This window comes from Echeneis naucrates, chromosome 9 (assembly GCF_900963305.1).
Source record: "Echeneis naucrates chromosome 9, fEcheNa1.1, whole genome shotgun sequence".
Classification (NCBI taxonomy): Eukaryota; Metazoa; Chordata; class Actinopteri; order Carangiformes; family Echeneidae; genus Echeneis; species Echeneis naucrates.
This window is the reverse complement of record NC_042519.1, coordinates 14,987,979-15,008,632: the sequence shown is the minus strand read 5'-3', so window position 1 is coordinate 15,008,632 and position 20,654 is coordinate 14,987,979. Positions and strand designations below refer to the sequence as shown.

The window sequence follows — 20,654 nt, the reverse complement described above, 5'->3', positions numbered from 1 at the left end:
GAAGATGGCGTATAAGAGTGGTCCAAGGCGGACCCCACAGTCCAAGACCAGCTGCCATTGTAATAAACCCGTTGTGTCCTATTTTTGAGATAATTCCTCATAAATTGGATGGCGGTTGGACTAAAGCCATATCATTCTAGTTTACCGATTAGTAGATTGTGATCTATGACATCGAATGCCACACTAAAATCGAGTAATACTGCACCAGTCATCTTGGTGTTATCTATTTCCTTGAGCCAGTCATCTGTCATTACTGTAAGGGCAGAACAAGTTGAATGATTATGTCTGTAAGCATGTTAGAATTCTGTGTTCAAGCCATTACAGTCAAAGTATTCCTGTATTTGTGAGTGGACTATTCGCTCCATTAGTTTACTAAGAACTGGGAGAATAGTGATGGGCCTACTGTTCTGCCCAGTCAGTGCTAGTCTGCCATTTAGGTAAGGGGATCATTTTACCTTCTTTCCAGATAGTGGGGAAAACACCTTTCATTAAACATGCATTTAATATATGACATATCGGACCATAAACATAGTCAGCTGTCAGACCAAGTACTTTACTGTCCAGCATGTCATTACCCACTGAGCTGTGTTAAGGCAGGGACTTCAACAGCTCCTTACTTCCTGCTCATCCACACTATTAAAATGGAAAATACAACTCTTGTCTAACATAACATTATTTTTTATGAACTTTTAATAATTAGAATCAGTATTGTCCATATTCTGCCTTAGTGCATAGACCTTATTTATGAAGAAATCATTAAAATAATTAGCTATATCAGATGGTTTGGTCAAAAACATGCCCCCTGATTCCACAAAGGAAGCCCCACCCGGTGTCCATCTCCCCATTATTTCATTAAGGGTTTTCCAGAGCTCTTTACCATCTTTTTTTATAGCATTTATTCTTTGCATGAAATATTCATTTCTCAATGATCTATTCAGTTTTGTAATCTTATTTCTTATTTCTCAGTTGACAGCACTTGAATCTGTCCTCCACTAATCCAGACTTTACTCATTTATATTTGACTTGAGACATGAGTCTCTTTAGAGTCTCATTCAGCCATGGAGCTGGTCTTGCTTTAGCAATACACTTTCTCATAGGAGCATGCACAGATTGAGAAACTGGATTAGTGCAGCATTCAGGAATATTTGTGTAAATATGGTCTATGCAAGTGGCAGAAGTATGGCCAGCTCTGTTAGTAAAGACTCTGGTTGGTCGAGAAATCATCTGAGACAGATTACACGCGTTGATTTAATGATACTAACTTTTGTTTCATTGGACAATGATTTGCAAACTGTAACTCTGTCAATTAACACACATAAACCATTCATATATTGTACATTAATCCCTGGAGGTCTATAGCAACAGCTGATCAGTACTGGTTTAAGGTGAGGAAGATGTACTTTGACCCATAGAGATTCTAAACTATCTGAGATAAACTCAGAGCACAGTGTCGCTGGAAAGTTATTTCTGATATATAATGCTCTGCCACCCTCATGTTTATTCCTGTCCTTTCTAAAAAATATAGCCATCAATGGAAATCTCCGTGTCAAGAACAGTACAGCCAGAGAACTAGTCCCTAGCTCCAGCACCTGGTTTCATGGTGTGAAAATAAAAATCAAGACTTGAACTTGATAAATCCGTAGACTGACCTGAAATCTTTGCCCCACAAGTTTTTGATGATGTCCGGACCTTGTTTTTAGCACCATCAAATTTGTCTGTGTCAATTTGAATAGAAGATAAATCTTGTCGCTTCAACTTTGGATGACTCTTAAGCCAAATTCTACATAATTACCAGATTCATGACGAATGTTATCATTGCTGTTAACAAGGTCTTCATACAGATCAGGGCCATTTAATTTGTAATGAATATTGCAGTTGTTAGAAGCATTTCATTTACTAGTACCAAAAAAACACTAGTAATGCAGAATTATACCAAACATATACTCCAGTGACGCAAAGTCTCCTTTCTGCCTGCTTGTTAATTTGATGACTGGAAGGAATCCACATGCTCAACAGTAGTGCAATCAATTGAAATGAATACCTACACTTAGACAATTTAATCACTAAAATAAATTGCTCCACTTTCTCCAGTTTTTTTTTATTTTATTTTGTGGTCCTGATTTTGTTGTCGCTGGCTTACTCTAGGACTGTAATAGTATTGTATACCAATCAGTTTGACATTCACAATGTATGACAAAGTGCACAGCCAAAAAAAAAAAACCAAAAAAACCCAACAAACAACAATAACAAAAAACAAAAAACGCTTTTTGTGTCCCCTGAGGGCACTTTGGCTCCCTATGCCCGTCTGCCAGCTCACTTCATGCTTCGCGCTCCTCTCCTTGATGTGAAAATTGTTCTACAGATACAGGAATATCAATGTTGGTGTCTGTGTGTGCCTGTTCGCTTGCTCCACACACCTGCTCATTTGCATGCATACATATGTGGTGTTCTTGTGTGTTTTTATTATTTTGTTTTAAGGCTTTATTTCTACTCGTCCGTTGAACCTCCCATCTGAACAGCAGTGCAACCGGACTCATCACCTAGATGAAAGGAAGCAGGGCTTTTTTATGAACGCACATTTAAATTGTATGAGCTTGTTATTGAGCTGTGACTTAGCTTTGGCAGGGTAATAGAAAACTGAGCTGAATCCATGGTTTATACATATGTGAGAGGCCGATCCAGCGGAGAAATCCATCCATGGTGTTTGTAGTTTTTTTTTTTTTTTTTTTTCTTTCTTTTTTGCTCTTTTCCTTTAGGAACTATATAAACTGAAGAAACAAAATTGCGGTTTAAAATTAATTAAAATTATTCACCTGCTGTTGGTAAGATGATGCCAATTACTTTCTACTGGTTACAAATCTTTTTTTTTTTTTTTTAAGTGATGCATGCCTCATTGCTTGATGAAGATGTCTATGGAAATCGTAATTGTCACCGAAAAGAGATCAGGCTCCCAGAGGAGGATGTGGGTGGATGTGTGGGACTGCTGCATCAGTTCCACTGTGCTGATAGTCTCATCCTGCATGGCCTCATTTTCAGTGCAGTGCAGCAGAGATTTACCATAACCCCAACCTAGAGAACCAGATAAAGAGTCTAAAATCACTTTACAGTCCTGAGTGGCCTTAGCTCACCACAGACCAAAGCCTGCGTATCCATGACAACGCTAAGATGGGATCCATTCTCAGCCATTGACTCCTCAGTCAGTGCTGAGTGCTGAGGGAGGATGTGGAGATAAAGAGAGATTCAATTCAATTTGCTCTGAACGGTTTCTTGCCCCTCATGTAAATGGAATAAGTAGGTTACACTATGAGCCACACAGGAGTGAAGTAGAGGGGAGGGCAAGAATTATGTTGGTATTATTCAGTCCCCTTTTAGTCCCCAGAGATGTGATGACAACTCTGGTGCTCTGTTGCTCTCGCCTCCTTGTTTTCTTTTAATTTTCTGTCATCCCAGGGGCCTTTCCCCCTTGAAGATTCTTAAGGAATGAAATTACACCTCATCCCTTTTAGCGCAGGGATGTAATAAAGCAAAGTGGTTTTTCCATACTAGGTCAAAACCTCTTCACAGTTTATTTTGTTTGTTATATTGAGTCAAAGTTTCAGAGGCTTCAGATTAAATAAGTCTACACAGTCTAAAGGAAACATGACAATTATATGAATATAGTTAAATTCAGGGTATTCTGTTGTAGTCTTATGTTTTAAAATTAAAATTAAATTAACTAGCTCCCCATTCTTCAGTCCACAATCAGTCATTTCTTTACCTTGATTGGACTCAAACTGTGGAAAATTATATATATATAAGGTCTCACAGCTGACAATACAATTTAGAGCAAAAAAGCAAACGTTGCCTAAAACGGTGAGCTATCAAGAAACCCGATGATACCTCTGAGTGTGCTCCACAGATTCTGTCTGAATTTGGGAGAAACTTCCAGAAGGACAACCATCAGTTCAGCTCTCCACCCATGTGGGCTTTATGACAGTGGCCAGATGGAAGCATCTGCTTAGTGGAAGAAGCGTGTAAGATGTTTATTTGTTTGTTTGCAAGCAGTCTACCATCAGACCCTGAGAAGTAAGATTCTCTGGTCTGATGAGACCAAGATGAACTGTTTGTCCTCAGTCACATTGGAGGGAAAACAGGCACCAATCGCATCACTGCATCACCTGCCCAGTACCGTCTCAGTGGACCTGAAAGTGTCTGTCCACTGAGGATTCCTATCCAAAGTCAAAGCTGAGAGGCTCTGCAGAGGAGAATAGCACAGAAATATCCCCACAGCCTGCTGTGTACAGCTTGTCTCATCAAATCTGAGAAGTCTTGAGACTGAGATCACTGCCAAAGGTGCTTAATCAATATTGAGTGAAGGGTTTGAAATAGTTTTTTCCTTTTTAGATTTTAACAAACTTCTAAAATTCGGATTTTGCGCGTTAAATCATATGAATTTGGCTTGTGTAGGGAGAAAAAACATGTTTTATTGTTCTAGTATACAGCTGCAACATAACAAGATGTGAAAACCGTGAAGGAGTATTAGTACTTTCTAAATGCACTGTAGGAATTTTAGGAGCTAGAGCAGACTAAAAATGGTCCCGCTGGAATGAGTGGAGCCCACACATACTGTAGACACATGCCGATGCTCTTGTCAACACCTGTATAGTGGAGGCTGTAGGCTCAGTTTATAGCTGTTCCTTATGTTACCTAAGGAGGAGGGAGCAGGTGCACTTGTGGTGGGATCACTATCCTAGTCATGTTTGACCCAACTCTGTTCAAATCAATAGCCATTTCCATCTGTGTCTTGTTAGTCAGACAGAAATAACCCTCTAGCTACACTCTTCTTCTGGTACTGGCCACTTTCTACACAAAGGTGATGCACCTCTGTTTTAGAGACAGGAAGATCTTCTTTAGTTGGTATGTGAGATGCTTAACTATCTTACATTGCTGCCGTATAAAATAGGAGAACAATTAAAGTGTTATGAGGGTATATTTAGACTTTAAAAGTGTCCACCGTTATATAATCTCCTATGAGATTGTGAGAACATGCTTAACAGAAATACACACCTGGAAGAGAGTCCTGAGACAGAGCTGGTTGATAAATGTATATAAAAAAAAAAACAACAAAACATGTAGCTTTATGTGGTTTTCCACAGAGGGTAATAAAAAGTCAAAAGTTTGGTTTGACCTCTGCGTTTGATTTAACCCAAATCCTCCCAACACCAATACACAATCCTTCCCACATCCCTACCCTCCATCATCTTTGATCCATGGATCAAGAACCATCCCCCGGGCTTGGAGTGTCAGATGATCCTCTTCTGCTTTCATCCCAGAATGAGTTTGGGTACACAGTTTTCACAAGACTCAGTGGAGTTGATAAAAGAATAAATAGAACTCTGCCTCTCCTGAATATTTACACTTTCTTCGCCATGAAAGACATGAAGACATAGCAGGGAAAGAATTTTTAATCCTGCGAAACTACAATTGTTGAATAAATGTCTCTTTGTGGCCCCCATTACTGCAGTTTGTTGCTCAATAAAGGATTTGACTTAAAAGTGAAGAGTAAAAAGGCTGCATTCAATGAAGAAAACTGAACATTTTCATTTTTATTTATCAGAATTTGTCTTTTAAAAATAATTAAAAATTCAAGGCAATTTCTTGAACCTGCAAAATGCCCCCCCCCAAGAAAAAAAAAAAAAAAAAAAGAGCTAAGCAGGTCTGTATCATTTAAATCAGTAAATTTCCAAGCAAGGTTAACAAAGGTTATTTTCTGGACCCATAATGATATCAGTGCACAGTCTCCTAATCTGAAATTGAATCTTCTTGGGTCATGAGACGTTTAGCAGACAAAGGTGAGTTCATCATTCTGTGTCTCTGTGCAGGTGGAGGAGGTGGTGGATGTTGGGACCTTTGCTGCAGAGGACATCCACATTCCCAGCATCTATGTCCAGAGAGTTTTCCAGGGAGACAGTTACGAAAAAAGGATTGAGGTAGAGTGTTTTCCTTTAAACACTGGACATGATGCAGAATGCTACATGTTGATATATGCATGCTGTTCTCACTTTATTGAAAGTCATGTTCTATTAACTTATTATTAATAAAATGATACATGAGTAATCCATCCTTAAGAATTAAACCCTTTGTGATTGAGTGGTAGTGTACCATCTCCTAACAGTTTTCAGACTTAAGTTTGTAAGTCAGATTTATTAACACGTCTCCTTGCACTTGATTACACCTAGCAAATTAAGAACGTTGTCTCCCATTTCCTGCTGTATGCTGTGGCATTTCTGCATTGAATCCAGAAACGCACAGTGAAGAAAGTCCAAGAACAGCAGCCCAAACCAAAGAAGGACTCCGACATTGTTCGGGAAAGGATCATTCGCCGTGCTGCACTGGAGTTTGAGGACGGGATGTACGGTATCCTTTCAAAAGAATAAAAGCCGTGAGAAAATCACGAAATGATGTAACTAAGACTTATGGGGTCAGACTGTTACCAAAGAGCAAGGAACTCTGTTTCCTGGCTGAATTATTCTTCCCTTTGCTCTAGTTAAATACATTAGCCATAGTGAGCAACCACTCAGTAATTTGTCTACTTATTCATATTTTGTCTCCTGGAAATGTTAAAACTATGAAGTTCAATGCATTGTCCAGAGTCAAAATGTTAAATTTCTTTACACAATATGACAGTGTCAGTCCTGGGTGTGAGGTGGTTAAAGACAAGGCTGTGTATTATTTGTGCAGGAATTCCGTTGAATAAATCCTAATTAAAGAGTAACTGTCTTTAACTAAGAGCCAATCAGCTAATCTTGGTATAGGTATACCCATGTTGGCCAGCAACTTCATAAAACCAGACATCACTGTACATCTTCAGAGTGAAAATGGAATCTTGGGACTGGTAAGATACCCACAGAGCTTTTTATTTTAGCTAATGAACAGTATATCTTCTGCCCTTTGTGAAGACAGTCATTTTAAGCAGCAGGAAAGTGTTTCAAACTGAATAGTGCTCTGAGCATGTCCCAAAAAATATCCGTTTATTTGAGCTGTATCATTGCTTGTAAGCGTCCTCATCTGAAATGTGAGTTTGTTATGTAACAAATTGTGGCAGTTTGACACGTTCTCATCCATTTTACTTTCTCACAATCATTATTTGCTGGCTGAGCCTTCAACAAAGGCAGCTGCTGCTATCGAATGACTTTCCAATCACTTGTGTTGACAGGAGAATGTAAGCGCCTACACTAATGCCTTATTTGTCAAAATTTCTTTTAATTATTAGTGTCAATATAGAGATACTGCTGTCTCCTTGCCATTCCTTTTCTCTGCTCTGCTCTCCCCATCCTCCCCAATCCGACCTAAAGGATTGCTCCCTTTGTGGAAGACAGAAAATCAATGTCTCATCTAATCAGAAAAATGTGATTGCGTCTGTCTTTCCTTTCAAAGATCATGGTCAGTCAGGCTGAGTGGCATGTGTGAGTGTGGCTGTTTGCCTGTGTGCAAATTCCTATTTATCTTCATTCTCTCGGTTTAGGGCCCCTACCCCACTGAGGATGCAGTGGATGCAGACCTGATAAATGCTGGTAAGGGTTCCCTTAGTCATAACCTCCCCCCATGATACGTTCCCGAAGATAAATGAATCAAAATGTGGATATGGAAACATTTGTTTCACTAAATTGTGGATGGATGAAGAGACATAACTCTAAAATCCTCTTGTTTCTACAGTGAATGCATCATATGGTGTAATGACAATTTAACACTTTATTAAGATTCACATTTAAAGTGATAAATGTGAGTTTTTCACATCAGTAATTAATGAATACAGATTATCTACCATTAATTTAGAAATGTATTTTTATGTATCAGTTTAATGTCTTTTGTTGTGTGTTAACACTGTACTAAATTCATTCCAATATTCAGTTTTACAAAAAAGAAACCACACATATGAAAGATACCAATTCTCTGGTCTGAACTCTGTGTAGGGAAGGAGACTGTCACAGTGCTCCCTGGGGCTGCGTATTTCTCCAGTGATGAGTCATTTGCCATGATCAGAGGGTAAGCTCTGTAAACTTGTTTGCTGACTGAAAGTTACATATACCCGACATTTTATATGGATTGACACTTTATTAATATATTTTTCTATAGCCAAGATTCACTTCAATCAGCTTCTTATTGCATTTAATACTGAAAAAATAAGAGTGAATAGAAATTTGTCTGAGAAAGTTTCTCCTTCATTTTTTAGCTTGTCACCTGCACCATAAGCCAGCTGGAAGCATTATGTAGGGCCGCAGCCACCATTTGTGACACTGGATATTAATAGATGGCTATTGTTACTAGTACAAGTAGACAGCCCTCCCAAAGTCCCTAGTCCTTACTGATTTACAAGCTGTCTGAGATTGCCCACCCGCACTCATTCCTCATCAGTTTTGTTTGTCCGCCCAGTGGAAATCCAATACTGCCCATAAATCGTGCTGTCCCACCCCAAAGCCGGGGACCAAATGGAACTATGCTGGCCGTGTGTTTGTCTACTTGCTGATGTGCAAACATAGTTACACAAATAGCACAAAAGAATGGGCTGTCTTGACAGGTATGTTGCTGCACCGGCTATATCTTAAATTGGGTTTGCGTTTTACAGCTGTACTCCCAAAACTTGATCACTTCTTCCCTGCAGTATGTGTTTGAAGGGGAGTGGGTCCTCATAGTTGTGTTGGCTGGTGCAATGGAGTAACAGTGAGGAAATAAAATACAAAGGTTTTACTGTAGAAAATGGTGATACAGATCTCAACAGTGCCCTGCACCTGCTCCATGAGCTTGGTTTGATGCCTCTCTTTGGGCTTTGAACCCCTAATTTAGGAGAAACAGGAAAAGGAATTGCAGTCTGTGGACAAAGGCTAACAAAGATGAATTTACCAGTATGCCCGATGAATCAGGCCTAAATTTACTCTGCAAATATTGTATGTCTTCATGTAACTGGCAATTAAAGTTGGTGCCCACAGATTGGAAGATCTGAAGACCGCCACACCAGCCAGAGAGGGAATATGCAAAATACAAATAAGTAGAACAGGAGTTAAAACAAAAACGTAGCTATTTTAGTGTTTTTCTTATGACCTGGTCTGTTGTTTAAATACAGACAGACAGAGAATGGCTACTATTTTCATTACCTTTGCCATGGAAATCTGTCCTGTCATTAAGTAATTGATGGCTGTAAGTTTATAAACTGTCTTCTTCTCTTGTGTCTTCAGGGGTCACATCAACCTGACGATGCTTGGAGCCATGCAGGTGTCAAAATATGGAGACCTAGCCAACTGGATGATCCCTGTAAGTATGTTGGGTTTTTTTTCTTTTTCTTTTTCTTTTTTTTTTTTTGGGGGGGGGCAACATCCATTTATTATCACACATATTTATCACACAGAACACATGTTACTTTTTTGAAATTGTATTATGTTTATAATGTTGCTTTTAATGCATGATCATCATTAATGAAACAAATTCACTATAGTCTAGCCTTGGTGGTTGTTCAAGAGAATATGCTTGTCACAGGATGAAGGAGTAGGGGGTGTTTGCGAGTGCTACTGCATGATGGGTGGCCCCCATTATCGCTCGATGTTCCATCAGGTCGATTGGTCTTAAGACCAGGGTGGCTAGGAATCGTCCTCGATGATTACTGAGGACAAGAACCCATTAAAAGGCTATTCACAGTGTGGGAAGGCTCCACAGGCCCAGAGCATGTAGTTGTTTCCTGTTTGACCTGTTTGACATTTTATATACACATGCACACACACAGATGTAAGCCATCTCTGTTGGTGCAATGCAATACTGTTCTCAAAATTTTGCACCTTATTTTATTTTCACTCTGCCTCTCCACTTGTACTTGTTTGCCCATGGTAATAGCTAATTAACATATATTTATTTTTATTTATTTTATACACATTTTTAAGGCCTACAGTGGAACTGAACAGTACCGAAGGCACACAAACTGTCTGTCCTCTGTCCTCACCTACGCTTTAGTCTTCATTTTCCCCTGTTTGAAGGGATAGATGAAGAGAATTACATTTCCCACCTTCTAAGATAATGAAAATTATTCACTATCTAAAGATGGGTATATGGCATGAAATTGGAAATGTTTTACGTAGGAGTTTTGATTTACGTATGCAGCGCTCTCTGTGTGATTATGAATGCTTTTAATATGTAAAATGCAGATGAACATTTTCCCACTGAGGGCTTTGAAATGCTTTTACATTTTCACTCAGCCTGAAACATCTGGAAAAACAATAGATAGAATAGAAAGGGGTAACACAATAAAGCATAGCATTTTGTATTTGGTGTACTATTTTGTCACTCCCTGCGCTTTATTAAGCTGTTCTAAATGTGGAGGCCCTGCACCTAGTAATTCACAGAAGTTCCAGACACTCTGTTTTCTGTTAAGTTCACCTCCTCACTTCTTTTCAATAGCCAGAAACACACTGCTGAATCTGCGGTTTCCTGAGCACCTCCGCTTTAACTCTGTCAATTCTTGTAGAACTCAACAGGCAAGATATTTTAATGGACAGCGTTGGCCTGAACAATATAAAGGAATCTAGTCTACAGTTGTGTATTTTACTACAGAATTAAGTTTGATTTTTGTTGAAGGGTTGTTTTTTCTTAGAACTTCACTGGCTTCTTTGCTGCATCGTGAACAGATTTAACCTGGACTTGGCTGCCAGCTTGACATCAGCTGAAGATATTCTGTTATGTATTTTAGTAGCACAAACCTCTCGCTCTCCGTGCATGAGAAGTGTTACTAGGACGCCATTTTTGGGTTGGCATTTGGGTTATTTGGGTGGGCAGCAGCAACCAAAATGTTGGCGGCACTTCTCTTAACTGTGTCTGTACCGAATGTGTGAAGAAGTAACAAATAGGGAAAAATGGATGTAGCAGTGAATTTCTTTAAGAATAATCATTGGATGGGCAGATGATCCCACTGGGTGGGCAAGGCCTATCTCCAGAATAGCTCACCTGTAGACACGCCCCAGCTGTGTATGGCTGTTCTCCCGTATTAGACAACTATGTGTGAACTGTACTGATCATTTTTGAAAAGAATAAATAAATAAATGGAAATTCAAGAACTCCAAATGCTTAAGTTACCTGAAGATTAGAGAGACGTTTGCTCATTATTACCATAGTTACATTTTGCAGGATATCATCATCTCTTTCTAGAATTTTGAGTTCATTGTAATTTAAATCTCATAGCCATGGAGGGGGGGAGGGGTATTTTTGTCATATCATGTGGTAGATTACACTACATTCACCAGTTTTACACTGCACACAGTTATGTTTTCCAGTTAGCTTCAACACAATGTCCATTGTCTTCCTGTCAGTCCCATCTCTCCCTCTTATTCTTGTCATTAGTTGTCTGGGTAACGAAGGCTCACAGCAGATCATCACTATGTTATTAAATCGCGAGTCATTTGTATCAGACAGCCGAGATTGTCAGAGAATTTGAGGGGGAGAAAAAGGAAGCCAGTTGGTTAGTGGCAACTCTTGGATTGTGAAGGGGGTCATTTTCTATGGTGTCTGCTACCGACTGGAAAGTGTGCACTTACACAGCAAATGAGGAAACTGTATTCTGTTGTCATGGCAATGGCAGAAAAAAAAAACGCATGCACCCCCTAAGCCCAGTAAAACAAATGCAGCTTTTCTTGTGCCACAGCAGCACGTATCTACTGTGTATGTTGTAAAAACAATGAGCCTCTCAATACAGTCGTTTGACTTGTGAGGGCTAAAATGGCAACAGCAATTTTGTTTACTGAATGGTCCTTCTCAGAGCAGTGGATGTAGACACTGTTGTATGCAGAGGCTGTGTTTCTCGAAAAACAACTGTTTTTCTCTTACCCTGGGCAGGTAGACCAACAGTGTTGTGTGTGCAGTAAACCACAGTATAACATTTTCTCACTGCAGTTTCTCTGCATACTCTCAAAATGGCTCATAGCAAAGCCCTTGTTGTATGTTGTTGGTCACTGTCTTAGAAAACCATGTTAGTTGAGTGGAACTGACTGTGTCATTGTCTCTGCTGTCACATGTTATGATTGGTTTCACCTCAGCAGGGCTGCAACTTGAGAAGACTTGTGTTATCTGGGTTCTGCACTGCTATTATCACTCACTTTTAAAGCCATTACATGAATGGATGTCCCATGACCTACATCTTCTCTAATATCTATTTAATTAACATATGTGTAGGCTAAGTTATATCCGCCTCTGGCAAGGATTACTTTCAAAGAGACAGTTCAATAAGCCAATAAGAAAATAAAATGGATGTTAAGAGAACACAGGTAACATCTATGGGAACCAGAGTTGAGAAAAAAAAAAAATCTCATTACTGGCTCTAGTTTGAAGTGGGGAAAGAAATTGCTCTAAAATGATTGTATCTTAAAATTAAGTGTCTCTGAATTCTCATACTTGCATGAACAGTATCTATGGACATATCCCTGTCAGGGTGTTTGAGTAGTTTAGAGGAGAGTGTCTCTGCTAATGTAATGTGTCTAGCAGCACATTTCCAGGTGTCCTTGAATCTCACCATGGTGCTAAGATTGTAGCAGGCAAATGGACTCAGTCATAATGGCGAGGAAATTAAAAAGCAGTGGAGCTTCAGTCTGACCAGCAAGGTTAATGTCATTAAAGCTGAGTTAATTAAATGACCAAATTACCCTGCTCTTGTTGGCAATTTGGGTACAATTTGTGGATGCTTTTCTGACGGTATGTCTATTCTCTTTCAATGCTCAGATGTTCAGGTTCCACAGGTCACAAACCATGTAATAATAATATAATATAATATAATATAATATAATATAATATAATGTAAATATGTCTTTGGGGCTGCACAGCATAAAAAAAATCTCATTAAGTTGCAAATGTTGTAATATATGCAATAACTTGCATACGATTTTGTTTGTAATGGTTGGTCTTGAATGCCATTTAATATTGAAAAGATGATGTAAAGGTCTAACAGACAGCCAAACAAACATTGTGGTTTGATTGGATTAATTAAAAATCACATAGGGTATAATAGTTTGTGAGCTTATCGCACCCCATTTCATAAATTTGTTCATCATCAAACACATAGACATCATGATAAGTGGGTTTTGCTGCATGGAGCAGCTTAGATCAAAGTGAGCTCATAACCACATGCAAAGCTTTAAATCACAGGCAATCCCAATCCTCCCAGTATTATGGGTCACTGAGGAAAATAGTGAAAGTCAGTGAGCAACAGAGCACACACTTGTGCGAAAAACTGCACACAAAGGATTTCAGTCTTACCCAATTAGCAGTGTTATTATTGAAATTATATTTGACCAAGTGCAGACTCACACAACCAGGGAATGAAACAGGCTCAGTTGCTTATCCTGCATGCTTGGCTGCTGTCATTGATGCAACAGAGGCATTTTAGCTGCAGCATTTCATTTCAAAGTAACTCTGCTACTCTGTAGAAGCAGTACAAATTGATCAGTTCCAGTCTCACGATGCTCACGTTTGCTGGTGCCAGAAACATGCAATCCATTATTTTTGTAAGTAAAATATGGTTCAAATGGAAGTTTGATTCCACTCTATGAAACCATGTATATTTTTTTTAGTTTCTTCATATATTTATTGTATTTACTCTTTTATTGATCATAACCAGACTACTAGTTTAACATTGATGTTTTAACTTTCAAAGAAATAGAATTCCTCTTTCATTAACAACAGCACTGTAGCCAGGTAGTGCATTAACATGGATCTGTCTCAGACACGGCAGTAAATTTAGACTCACTGACCCATCAGGTCAAACAGCATCATCTCCCTGGGGCCTGGGCATATAAGACCAAGCCCCTTGTCTCTTAGAAAGTGCATTAACATTGATCATATGGAAAAGGAAACCGTCTCTGTATTCTCTTGAATAAAGAGTGAAGAGAAAAAGGTGGGCAAATTGTGTTTGAAGGTTAAAAGTTAAATGCACGTTGTTTTAATAACATCAATTTGATGGCACAGTGTTACAGCAGGCCGTTTTGAACTGCTGTTAAACAAGATAATCCAGTAAAGTATAGAAAATTAAATGCAGCCTCTCCCATAGCCACAGTCTAAGCCATTCCCTATTTCCTCTACCCCACCTCCCTCTCTCAGCCCGCCTTCCGCCGTTTGTTGATATCTTCTCCACCCAGCTGGCCTCTCTGGAGGCAGACAGTATCCCTGTGATGCACCACACTTGGCATATATATCCTCTGGTTATCGAGCAGAAAGCAAAGCAGGCTCTTCACATGATTGATGAGCAAATGGGATTTTAATTCAGTTACACAGTCATCCCCTGTGGCCATATCTGCATGCCAGCCTTCCTTGTTTGGAAATCTTCTGTATTGGAAAGAATCAGAGACTTTAATACAATTTTTCACCCAGTTGACACCCCTGTTGCGGTGATAATCTTTCAGATTGCTTTTACATGGATTTAGAGTCTTGATTTTTAAATCTACTTGTCTTTGCTCCCTTTTATGATAAACACATTCTGATAATTTATTTTCATTTTTTAACTCCTAGTGTCACTAATCAAGCCTTAGTGAACTAGGAGGTTGCATACTATATATATATATATATATATATATATATATAATTTATTTATTTATTTATTTTTTTATGAGGTGTAGACATGAAAAAGATTACCGTTGGCTGATGAAAAAAGGTCACTGACTGCACAATATGCAGTAAGCCACAGAGCCCTAATTTCCCTGAAAGTCTTTACAATAATGCTATTTTATTTCAGTGTTACCGATACAACAGTGTCCTTGACATCATTGAGATTCGGCCATATGCATACATCATGCGCGCACACAATCGGGGATTGGCACGAGCTGCTGTTGATCCTACATGCTTGACTGCTGTTGCTGTGGTGCAAAACAAGCGATGATTATGCATTTTTTCCTGCTAAAAAAACATGCGACCAGTTATTAAGATTGATTTCCCCCACAGAAAAACATGATGATTTCTACTTCAAAATATCCATTATTGTATTGAATCTTTCATTTATCGTTACCACAATAGTAATTTAAAACAGATGTTTCAAATCTCAAATATAGATTCCTTGCGAGGAGGTGCCTGCCATAAGAAAGTGTCTGCCACACACATACAGCTGGAAATCCAGATTTGCTACTATTTACAATACAGAGAGATTTTTCATCTAACCTAGGTTTACACCTAGAAATGTTCTTGAAAGATATGTCAACGGATGCCATTTCTACAACAGGCCTCATCAAAGAACCAGGGAGCTGAAAGGTGAAATGCTGCTGCTACATCCTGTCAACCCTTTGAACACGTACTAGATCTCTAGGTGGATGAACACCACCAAGTTTGGAGCCCCTAACGATGCATTTAGAGTTTTGGGTCACCCAATTACAACATAACATGTCATATCGACCTCCAGTGGTATCTGTCTGTTCAGATAGCTTTGGTTTAATTTTCTCAGGTGCTGCAATATCTCTCTCTGACATTTCTGCTGGTACCACAAATCGAAAGAAGTGAATATAATTTAGTTTGAGGTGCTCACAGCATAGAGGAATTACTGCTCCACTATTTAATCCACCAAGCACACTCCCATTTTCTATTTACTACTTTAAGAAAGTGTTCCCATTAAAAGTTTTGTTGAAGTTTGCATTGATGTAGGTTACATTAACCGAATCACCTTGTGTCACTTCTCAAAATTTGTGACAATTTCTCTAACTCGAATGATTTTAAACTTGTGCTGTGCTTCGATTGACATTTCATCCATTATTTCTTTGGCCTCATCATTGTCTTCTCTAGTTAATGAAGTTTAAAAGTAAGATTTTACCTGGATCCCATTCCTGTAGTTTTGTATCACTAACCGTAGGTTCTTGTAAGAATAAATCTTTTTCTTTTGAGATATTATTTAGTGAATTTAATAGGAAAACTTCTCAGTGTTGCTTTGCCACATTTTTCTAATACATGAGATCCATTTTCTACTTATGTGAAGTTTGTGCTTGGTTTTGTTAGAGCAAGGTAAAGTTAGGTTTTTACTAAGCACAAAGCATGAGAAGATAACCTTGCGTTGACGGCCCAGGGCCCCACAGCAGCTCTGTAAACTTTCATGGAATCGTTTTGGAAGAGTTATCTTCTTAAATGTAGAGCGGGAAAGAAAAAGGTTTTGCAACTATTTCTCACCACCATTTAATTGACTTTGATTTAATTTTTTTTATCTTATGTATGGTTTTATTAAGTTTATTCAACTCCATGCAATTTTTCAAGGATGTAATGTTATTGGTAGTTCTAGATTTCATCATATTTATTAGATATCATTTTGTAAAACCTTAAAGAGATGGTATCACTGAAAATGCTTTATATGTAAGTATAACATGTATTTACTTCTGTCTGTCTTAGGGTAAGATGGTGAAGGGAATGGGTGGAGCAATGGACTTGGTGGCGAGCGCTGGAACCAAGGTGGTGGTCACGATGGAGCACTCAGCTAAGGTCTGGTAGTGTGTGCTTTAACCCCGGCTGTTCTAACCCAATACTGCTTTTACAAATCACTTCAGAAGACTCGTTCCCTTACTCAATAATCCACGTTAATTAGATTGGAAATTTCCTTTTCCCATGTGACTAACTCCCCCAGCTACTCATGCACTGTACCTATCTATTTTCATGATAATGAGTATGAGTGTTATGGCTGATTAAGGATAATTCTGTGAATGGATTGCTTAATGCCTCTTTACGAGAGAGCTTTAGCTCATCCTGACAAGGTTCAGAACACAAACCATGTCCTGTTTGTTCATCTTTGGCTAATTTTAGTACAAGTCTAGAATTGGACTCAGTGATTCAGGAGCAGCTGATTAGTTAGATTGGTGCTCCAGTTGGAGGTGAATAGCACCCAGGGCCCTCTGACAATAGCAGTGGACAGCATAACTGAAATGGTTTACCTTTACAAAGTCCAGACCATTGCATTGCAAGGGCAACGAAAAAATCTGCATTCACAGAAGCATGCTGTTTTTTGCTAATGGGAGCCTGTCTGGCGCCTAGCTATAGTCCAGATGGTGCAGCAGGTGAGCATAAATTTACTGCCCTGAAGCCTTTTTTCATTCATGACAGGGAAAGGGGGGAGTTGGGGGGATTGACGTATCATGTGTACTTCTCAGGCAGTGTTGGAGGCATTTGAATGTGTGCGTTTCTCTCTTTAGAGATGACTGGCAGGGAAACTGAGATATGAACTAAAATTGAATATGTGCTGTATATCCTTTGGGGATTTGATGAGTTTCCATAACCATCTGCATCGCTGGTCCAATTACACTTTAAATTGCATCCCTCAAAATATTAGGACACTGTGTGACATGACTGACAAGCCTAACCAACCTCCAGTTAATCTTCTGTTTTTATTTCAGGGTGGTAAACACAAGATCTTGGACAAATGCAGTTTGCCTTTAACAGGAAAACAATGTGTGGATCGTATCATCACGGAAAAGGTGTGTTCATCTGTTTATTTTTATCTTACATGCATATATGTCTTCATCAGCCTAAATGAATGGATGGATGAGGCATTAGTCAAACTGCAGCTGTTTACTCATGGACAATGCAAATGAGGAAGCTGGATAATATAAAAGACCTAGATGCTGCTGTCATGGAAAATTATTCTAACTATTAGATTTAAAAAGGATGAATTAGCTATATGAATTATGGTGAACCACAAAACCACAGAGGCCAGAGGCAATAACCCAGGCTTGAGCACCAAACCGTACACCCCCTAAACTTAATCACATGGTAATTGCGAATGTATTTGCGGAATTATTGAAATACCATGCTTAATTGAGGAAATGTGTAATTAAATTGTTGTTCCATCCAGCTCTTTCCAGATGATCTTATTAGGCATTTCTGCCTGATCCAAAATATATCTAAGTTTAATATTTTTTTCAGTTGCCATTCATAATATAGATAATAGGGAAAAAAAATTATTAGTTTCATTTTTTTTTATATAAGAACTGACTGAGTATTGCAACTTCTCACGGGAGGGATTGACTGAAGCCAAAATTTTAACAAGTCACCTTTTGCAGTCCATAAGTTTAGGTTCTTATTCAGGGAACTGATGGCTGGAGTAAAATATCTACTCACCACAAGGAAGATTCACATGAACAATGAGCCACAGTGAAACACAAGTCATGCACATTGTATCTTTATCTTTCAATTAAATTTCTGTCACATGCACACACACACAAGCAAGCACACACAGGCAACTGATAGATTGGTTTAATGCAACAGAGTGACACAGGAGATGTAAATTAGATTTTGTCAATTAACACTAATTCAATCTTTGGATTTCTGTAAGGAAGCTGGTTGTTGATTTGGTCGAGTATTTATTTATTTATTTATTTTATTGTCATGGTTGGGGTTGTGTTTTTTTGTTTATGTATTTTGTTCATACTCCCATCGCTGTCTGAAGCAGAGCTCTGATGCAAGTATGAAATGATGCTTGTGCTTCATTGAAGTTATTGAACTGCAGCCATATGTCCTGGACTTTGGTAAAAATCCAAATGAACAATGGAAACCCAAATATTCAGAGAGGTCGAACAGTGATCACTTGGATAAAACTGACTGGACCTCATTTCGTTGTAGGTGGAATTTGTCCCTCTTTGTAGTTTAAACAGAGAAAACTGAGCTTTTCGAGAATACTTACATGGCCTGTCAGGCTGTCAGCCTCCCAGATATTGCCAAAATACTCACTTGGCAGCAATGTTATGAAGCTAACTTTACGCCACCTCCAGTTGTTGTAGTGATTTTCCTGTTTTGTGCACCAATATACTCAACTGTACTATAAAGGTTTTTCTTTTTCTGGTGTCACGCAGCACAAGTGTAAACCTGTGAATTGATGGAAGGTGTGAATTACCGCTAGCTTGGCTATCAAGAAGCTTTCTAGAACATCAGTCAAATTAAAGTTAATATAAAATGCTGTAAAATGCTGGATAAAATTGACTGGACCTCATTTTGTTGTGGGTGGAATTTGTAGAGCCTTGGAGAAGCTTTTCTTCATAGCCAGTGGGGGGATTGATTCCCATTATTAAAATGCTACACTCTTACTACTCCCTTGTAAAAGATTATGGATCTTAGCCTGAAGTCAGAAAAGCTCTGTGTTTCTTCATTTGTGTGTGGGGAGCTGTGTTTCTGCCCTGCCTTTAAATTTCATGAGCTCCCCACAGTTGCTGCCCAATGTAATGTGTAATTTGACTTAACCCATATAACCAGCATTTACAGTAATATGCTGCTGCTTTTGGCAGTACATGTGGTGAAAGTTAGGGAAAAAAGGAAACCTTATCTAAACAGAGTTTAAGTGACAAGCGTTCCAGTCACAGGCACAGCTTATCTTCTTCAGCGAAGTGTTCAAGAGAGTCTTTGGATTGAATTTTCTTTTAAAATGGAAAAAGCAAAGAATAATAAAAATGGGATGGAAAGAAAGAGGAAGTGTAAATACTGAGTAGGACAAAATGTGTGTGGAAGGAGAGAGGTCCTAAGGAGGTCTGGTAGCTTGAAGAGGTGCAGATGTATTATTCATGTTCTTATGTACTTTGGTCAGTTCCCTGTTACCCTCTGCTGCCTTTCAACTCGCTTATTGAAAACATGACCTGTCAGGGGTAAATTCAGACTGCATCCACAGCTTTTTTTTTTTTTTTTCTTTCCCCCCCTCCCCCCTCACGTCCACTCTTTTCTGCTCGACTGGCTTTTGTTGTGATTGCGCAACATTTCTCAGCAAGCAGATTTCTGTCAACATTTATAAAGGTTAAAGCCATTTCCACTGCCCTGCTAGCACTGGTACCACCTCCTCCTCTACACCTTCCACATTTCATCTCCTGCTGCTTTCCCTCCCTCTATATTCAGTAGTAATCGTTTATTATTACATCCCCAGCTTTTTACCCTCTTTTAATGACTTCAATTCTCACAATCCATTTACGCCTGATTTTTCTCAGCACTTTCCATCAGTGTCATCACATATTTTCTCCTAATTTCTTCATTCTCTATATTTCATTTCTTACCTCCATTTTCTGCCGCCTTTGCTTTCTTCACAGCACAACAAATGGCATGAGTTTCACTTCATAGGTCTTCCATGCACATCAAACCAGTATTGTCTATGCCTCAATGTAAGCATTTAGAAAACGTCTTTCCTTTGACAGTGTCATTTCCTCTTTGTAGTTTAAACAGAGAAAACTGAGCTTTTCAAAAATACTTACATGGCCTGTCAGGCTGTCAGCCTCCCAGATATTGCCAAAGTACTCACTTGGCAGCAATGTTATGAAGCTAACTTTATGTCACCTCCAGTTGTTGTAGTGATTTTCCTGTTTTGCTCACCAGTATACTCAACTGTACTATAAAGGTTTGTGTGTGTCCGGTGTCACGCAGCCTAAGTATAAACTTGTGATTTGATGGAAGGTGTCGGTGCAGCAGCTCAGGAATTACTGCTGTCTTTGCTACCTAGAAGCTTTCAAGAACATCAGCCAAATTAAAGTTACTTTGAAATGCTGTTGTTGTTGATAGACAACAGAAAGGGAAAAGTAGGTCAGCGGCAACGCCCATAGGAAAGCAGAATGAATTGTTTGCCAAAACTGTGCCCATTCATACCCACTGTTCATAGTGTCACTTTGAACTGAGTGAAAGAAAATCCTGAGGGGGTTTTTTGTTTCCACGTACAGTAAGTC

General features: G+C 38.9%; 1 protein-coding gene across 1 annotated transcript in view; it reads left to right on the top strand.

The window, feature by feature from the left end:
• The window catches only part of oxct1a (3-oxoacid CoA transferase 1a), a 48,422-nt gene that overhangs the window by 20,691 nt on the left and 7,077 nt on the right, over positions 1-20,654 (top strand). Inside the window, exons 8-15 of the mRNA XM_029510427.1 lie at positions 5,862-5,969; positions 6,282-6,396; positions 6,780-6,874; positions 7,505-7,553; positions 7,953-8,025; positions 9,213-9,288; positions 16,363-16,452; positions 17,358-17,438. Of these exons, the coding sequence (XP_029366287.1) occupies positions 5,862-5,969; positions 6,282-6,396; positions 6,780-6,874; positions 7,505-7,553; positions 7,953-8,025; positions 9,213-9,288; positions 16,363-16,452; positions 17,358-17,438 (687 nt within the window). The remainder of the gene's footprint in view (positions 1-5,861; positions 5,970-6,281; positions 6,397-6,779; positions 6,875-7,504; positions 7,554-7,952; positions 8,026-9,212; positions 9,289-16,362; positions 16,453-17,357; positions 17,439-20,654) is intronic.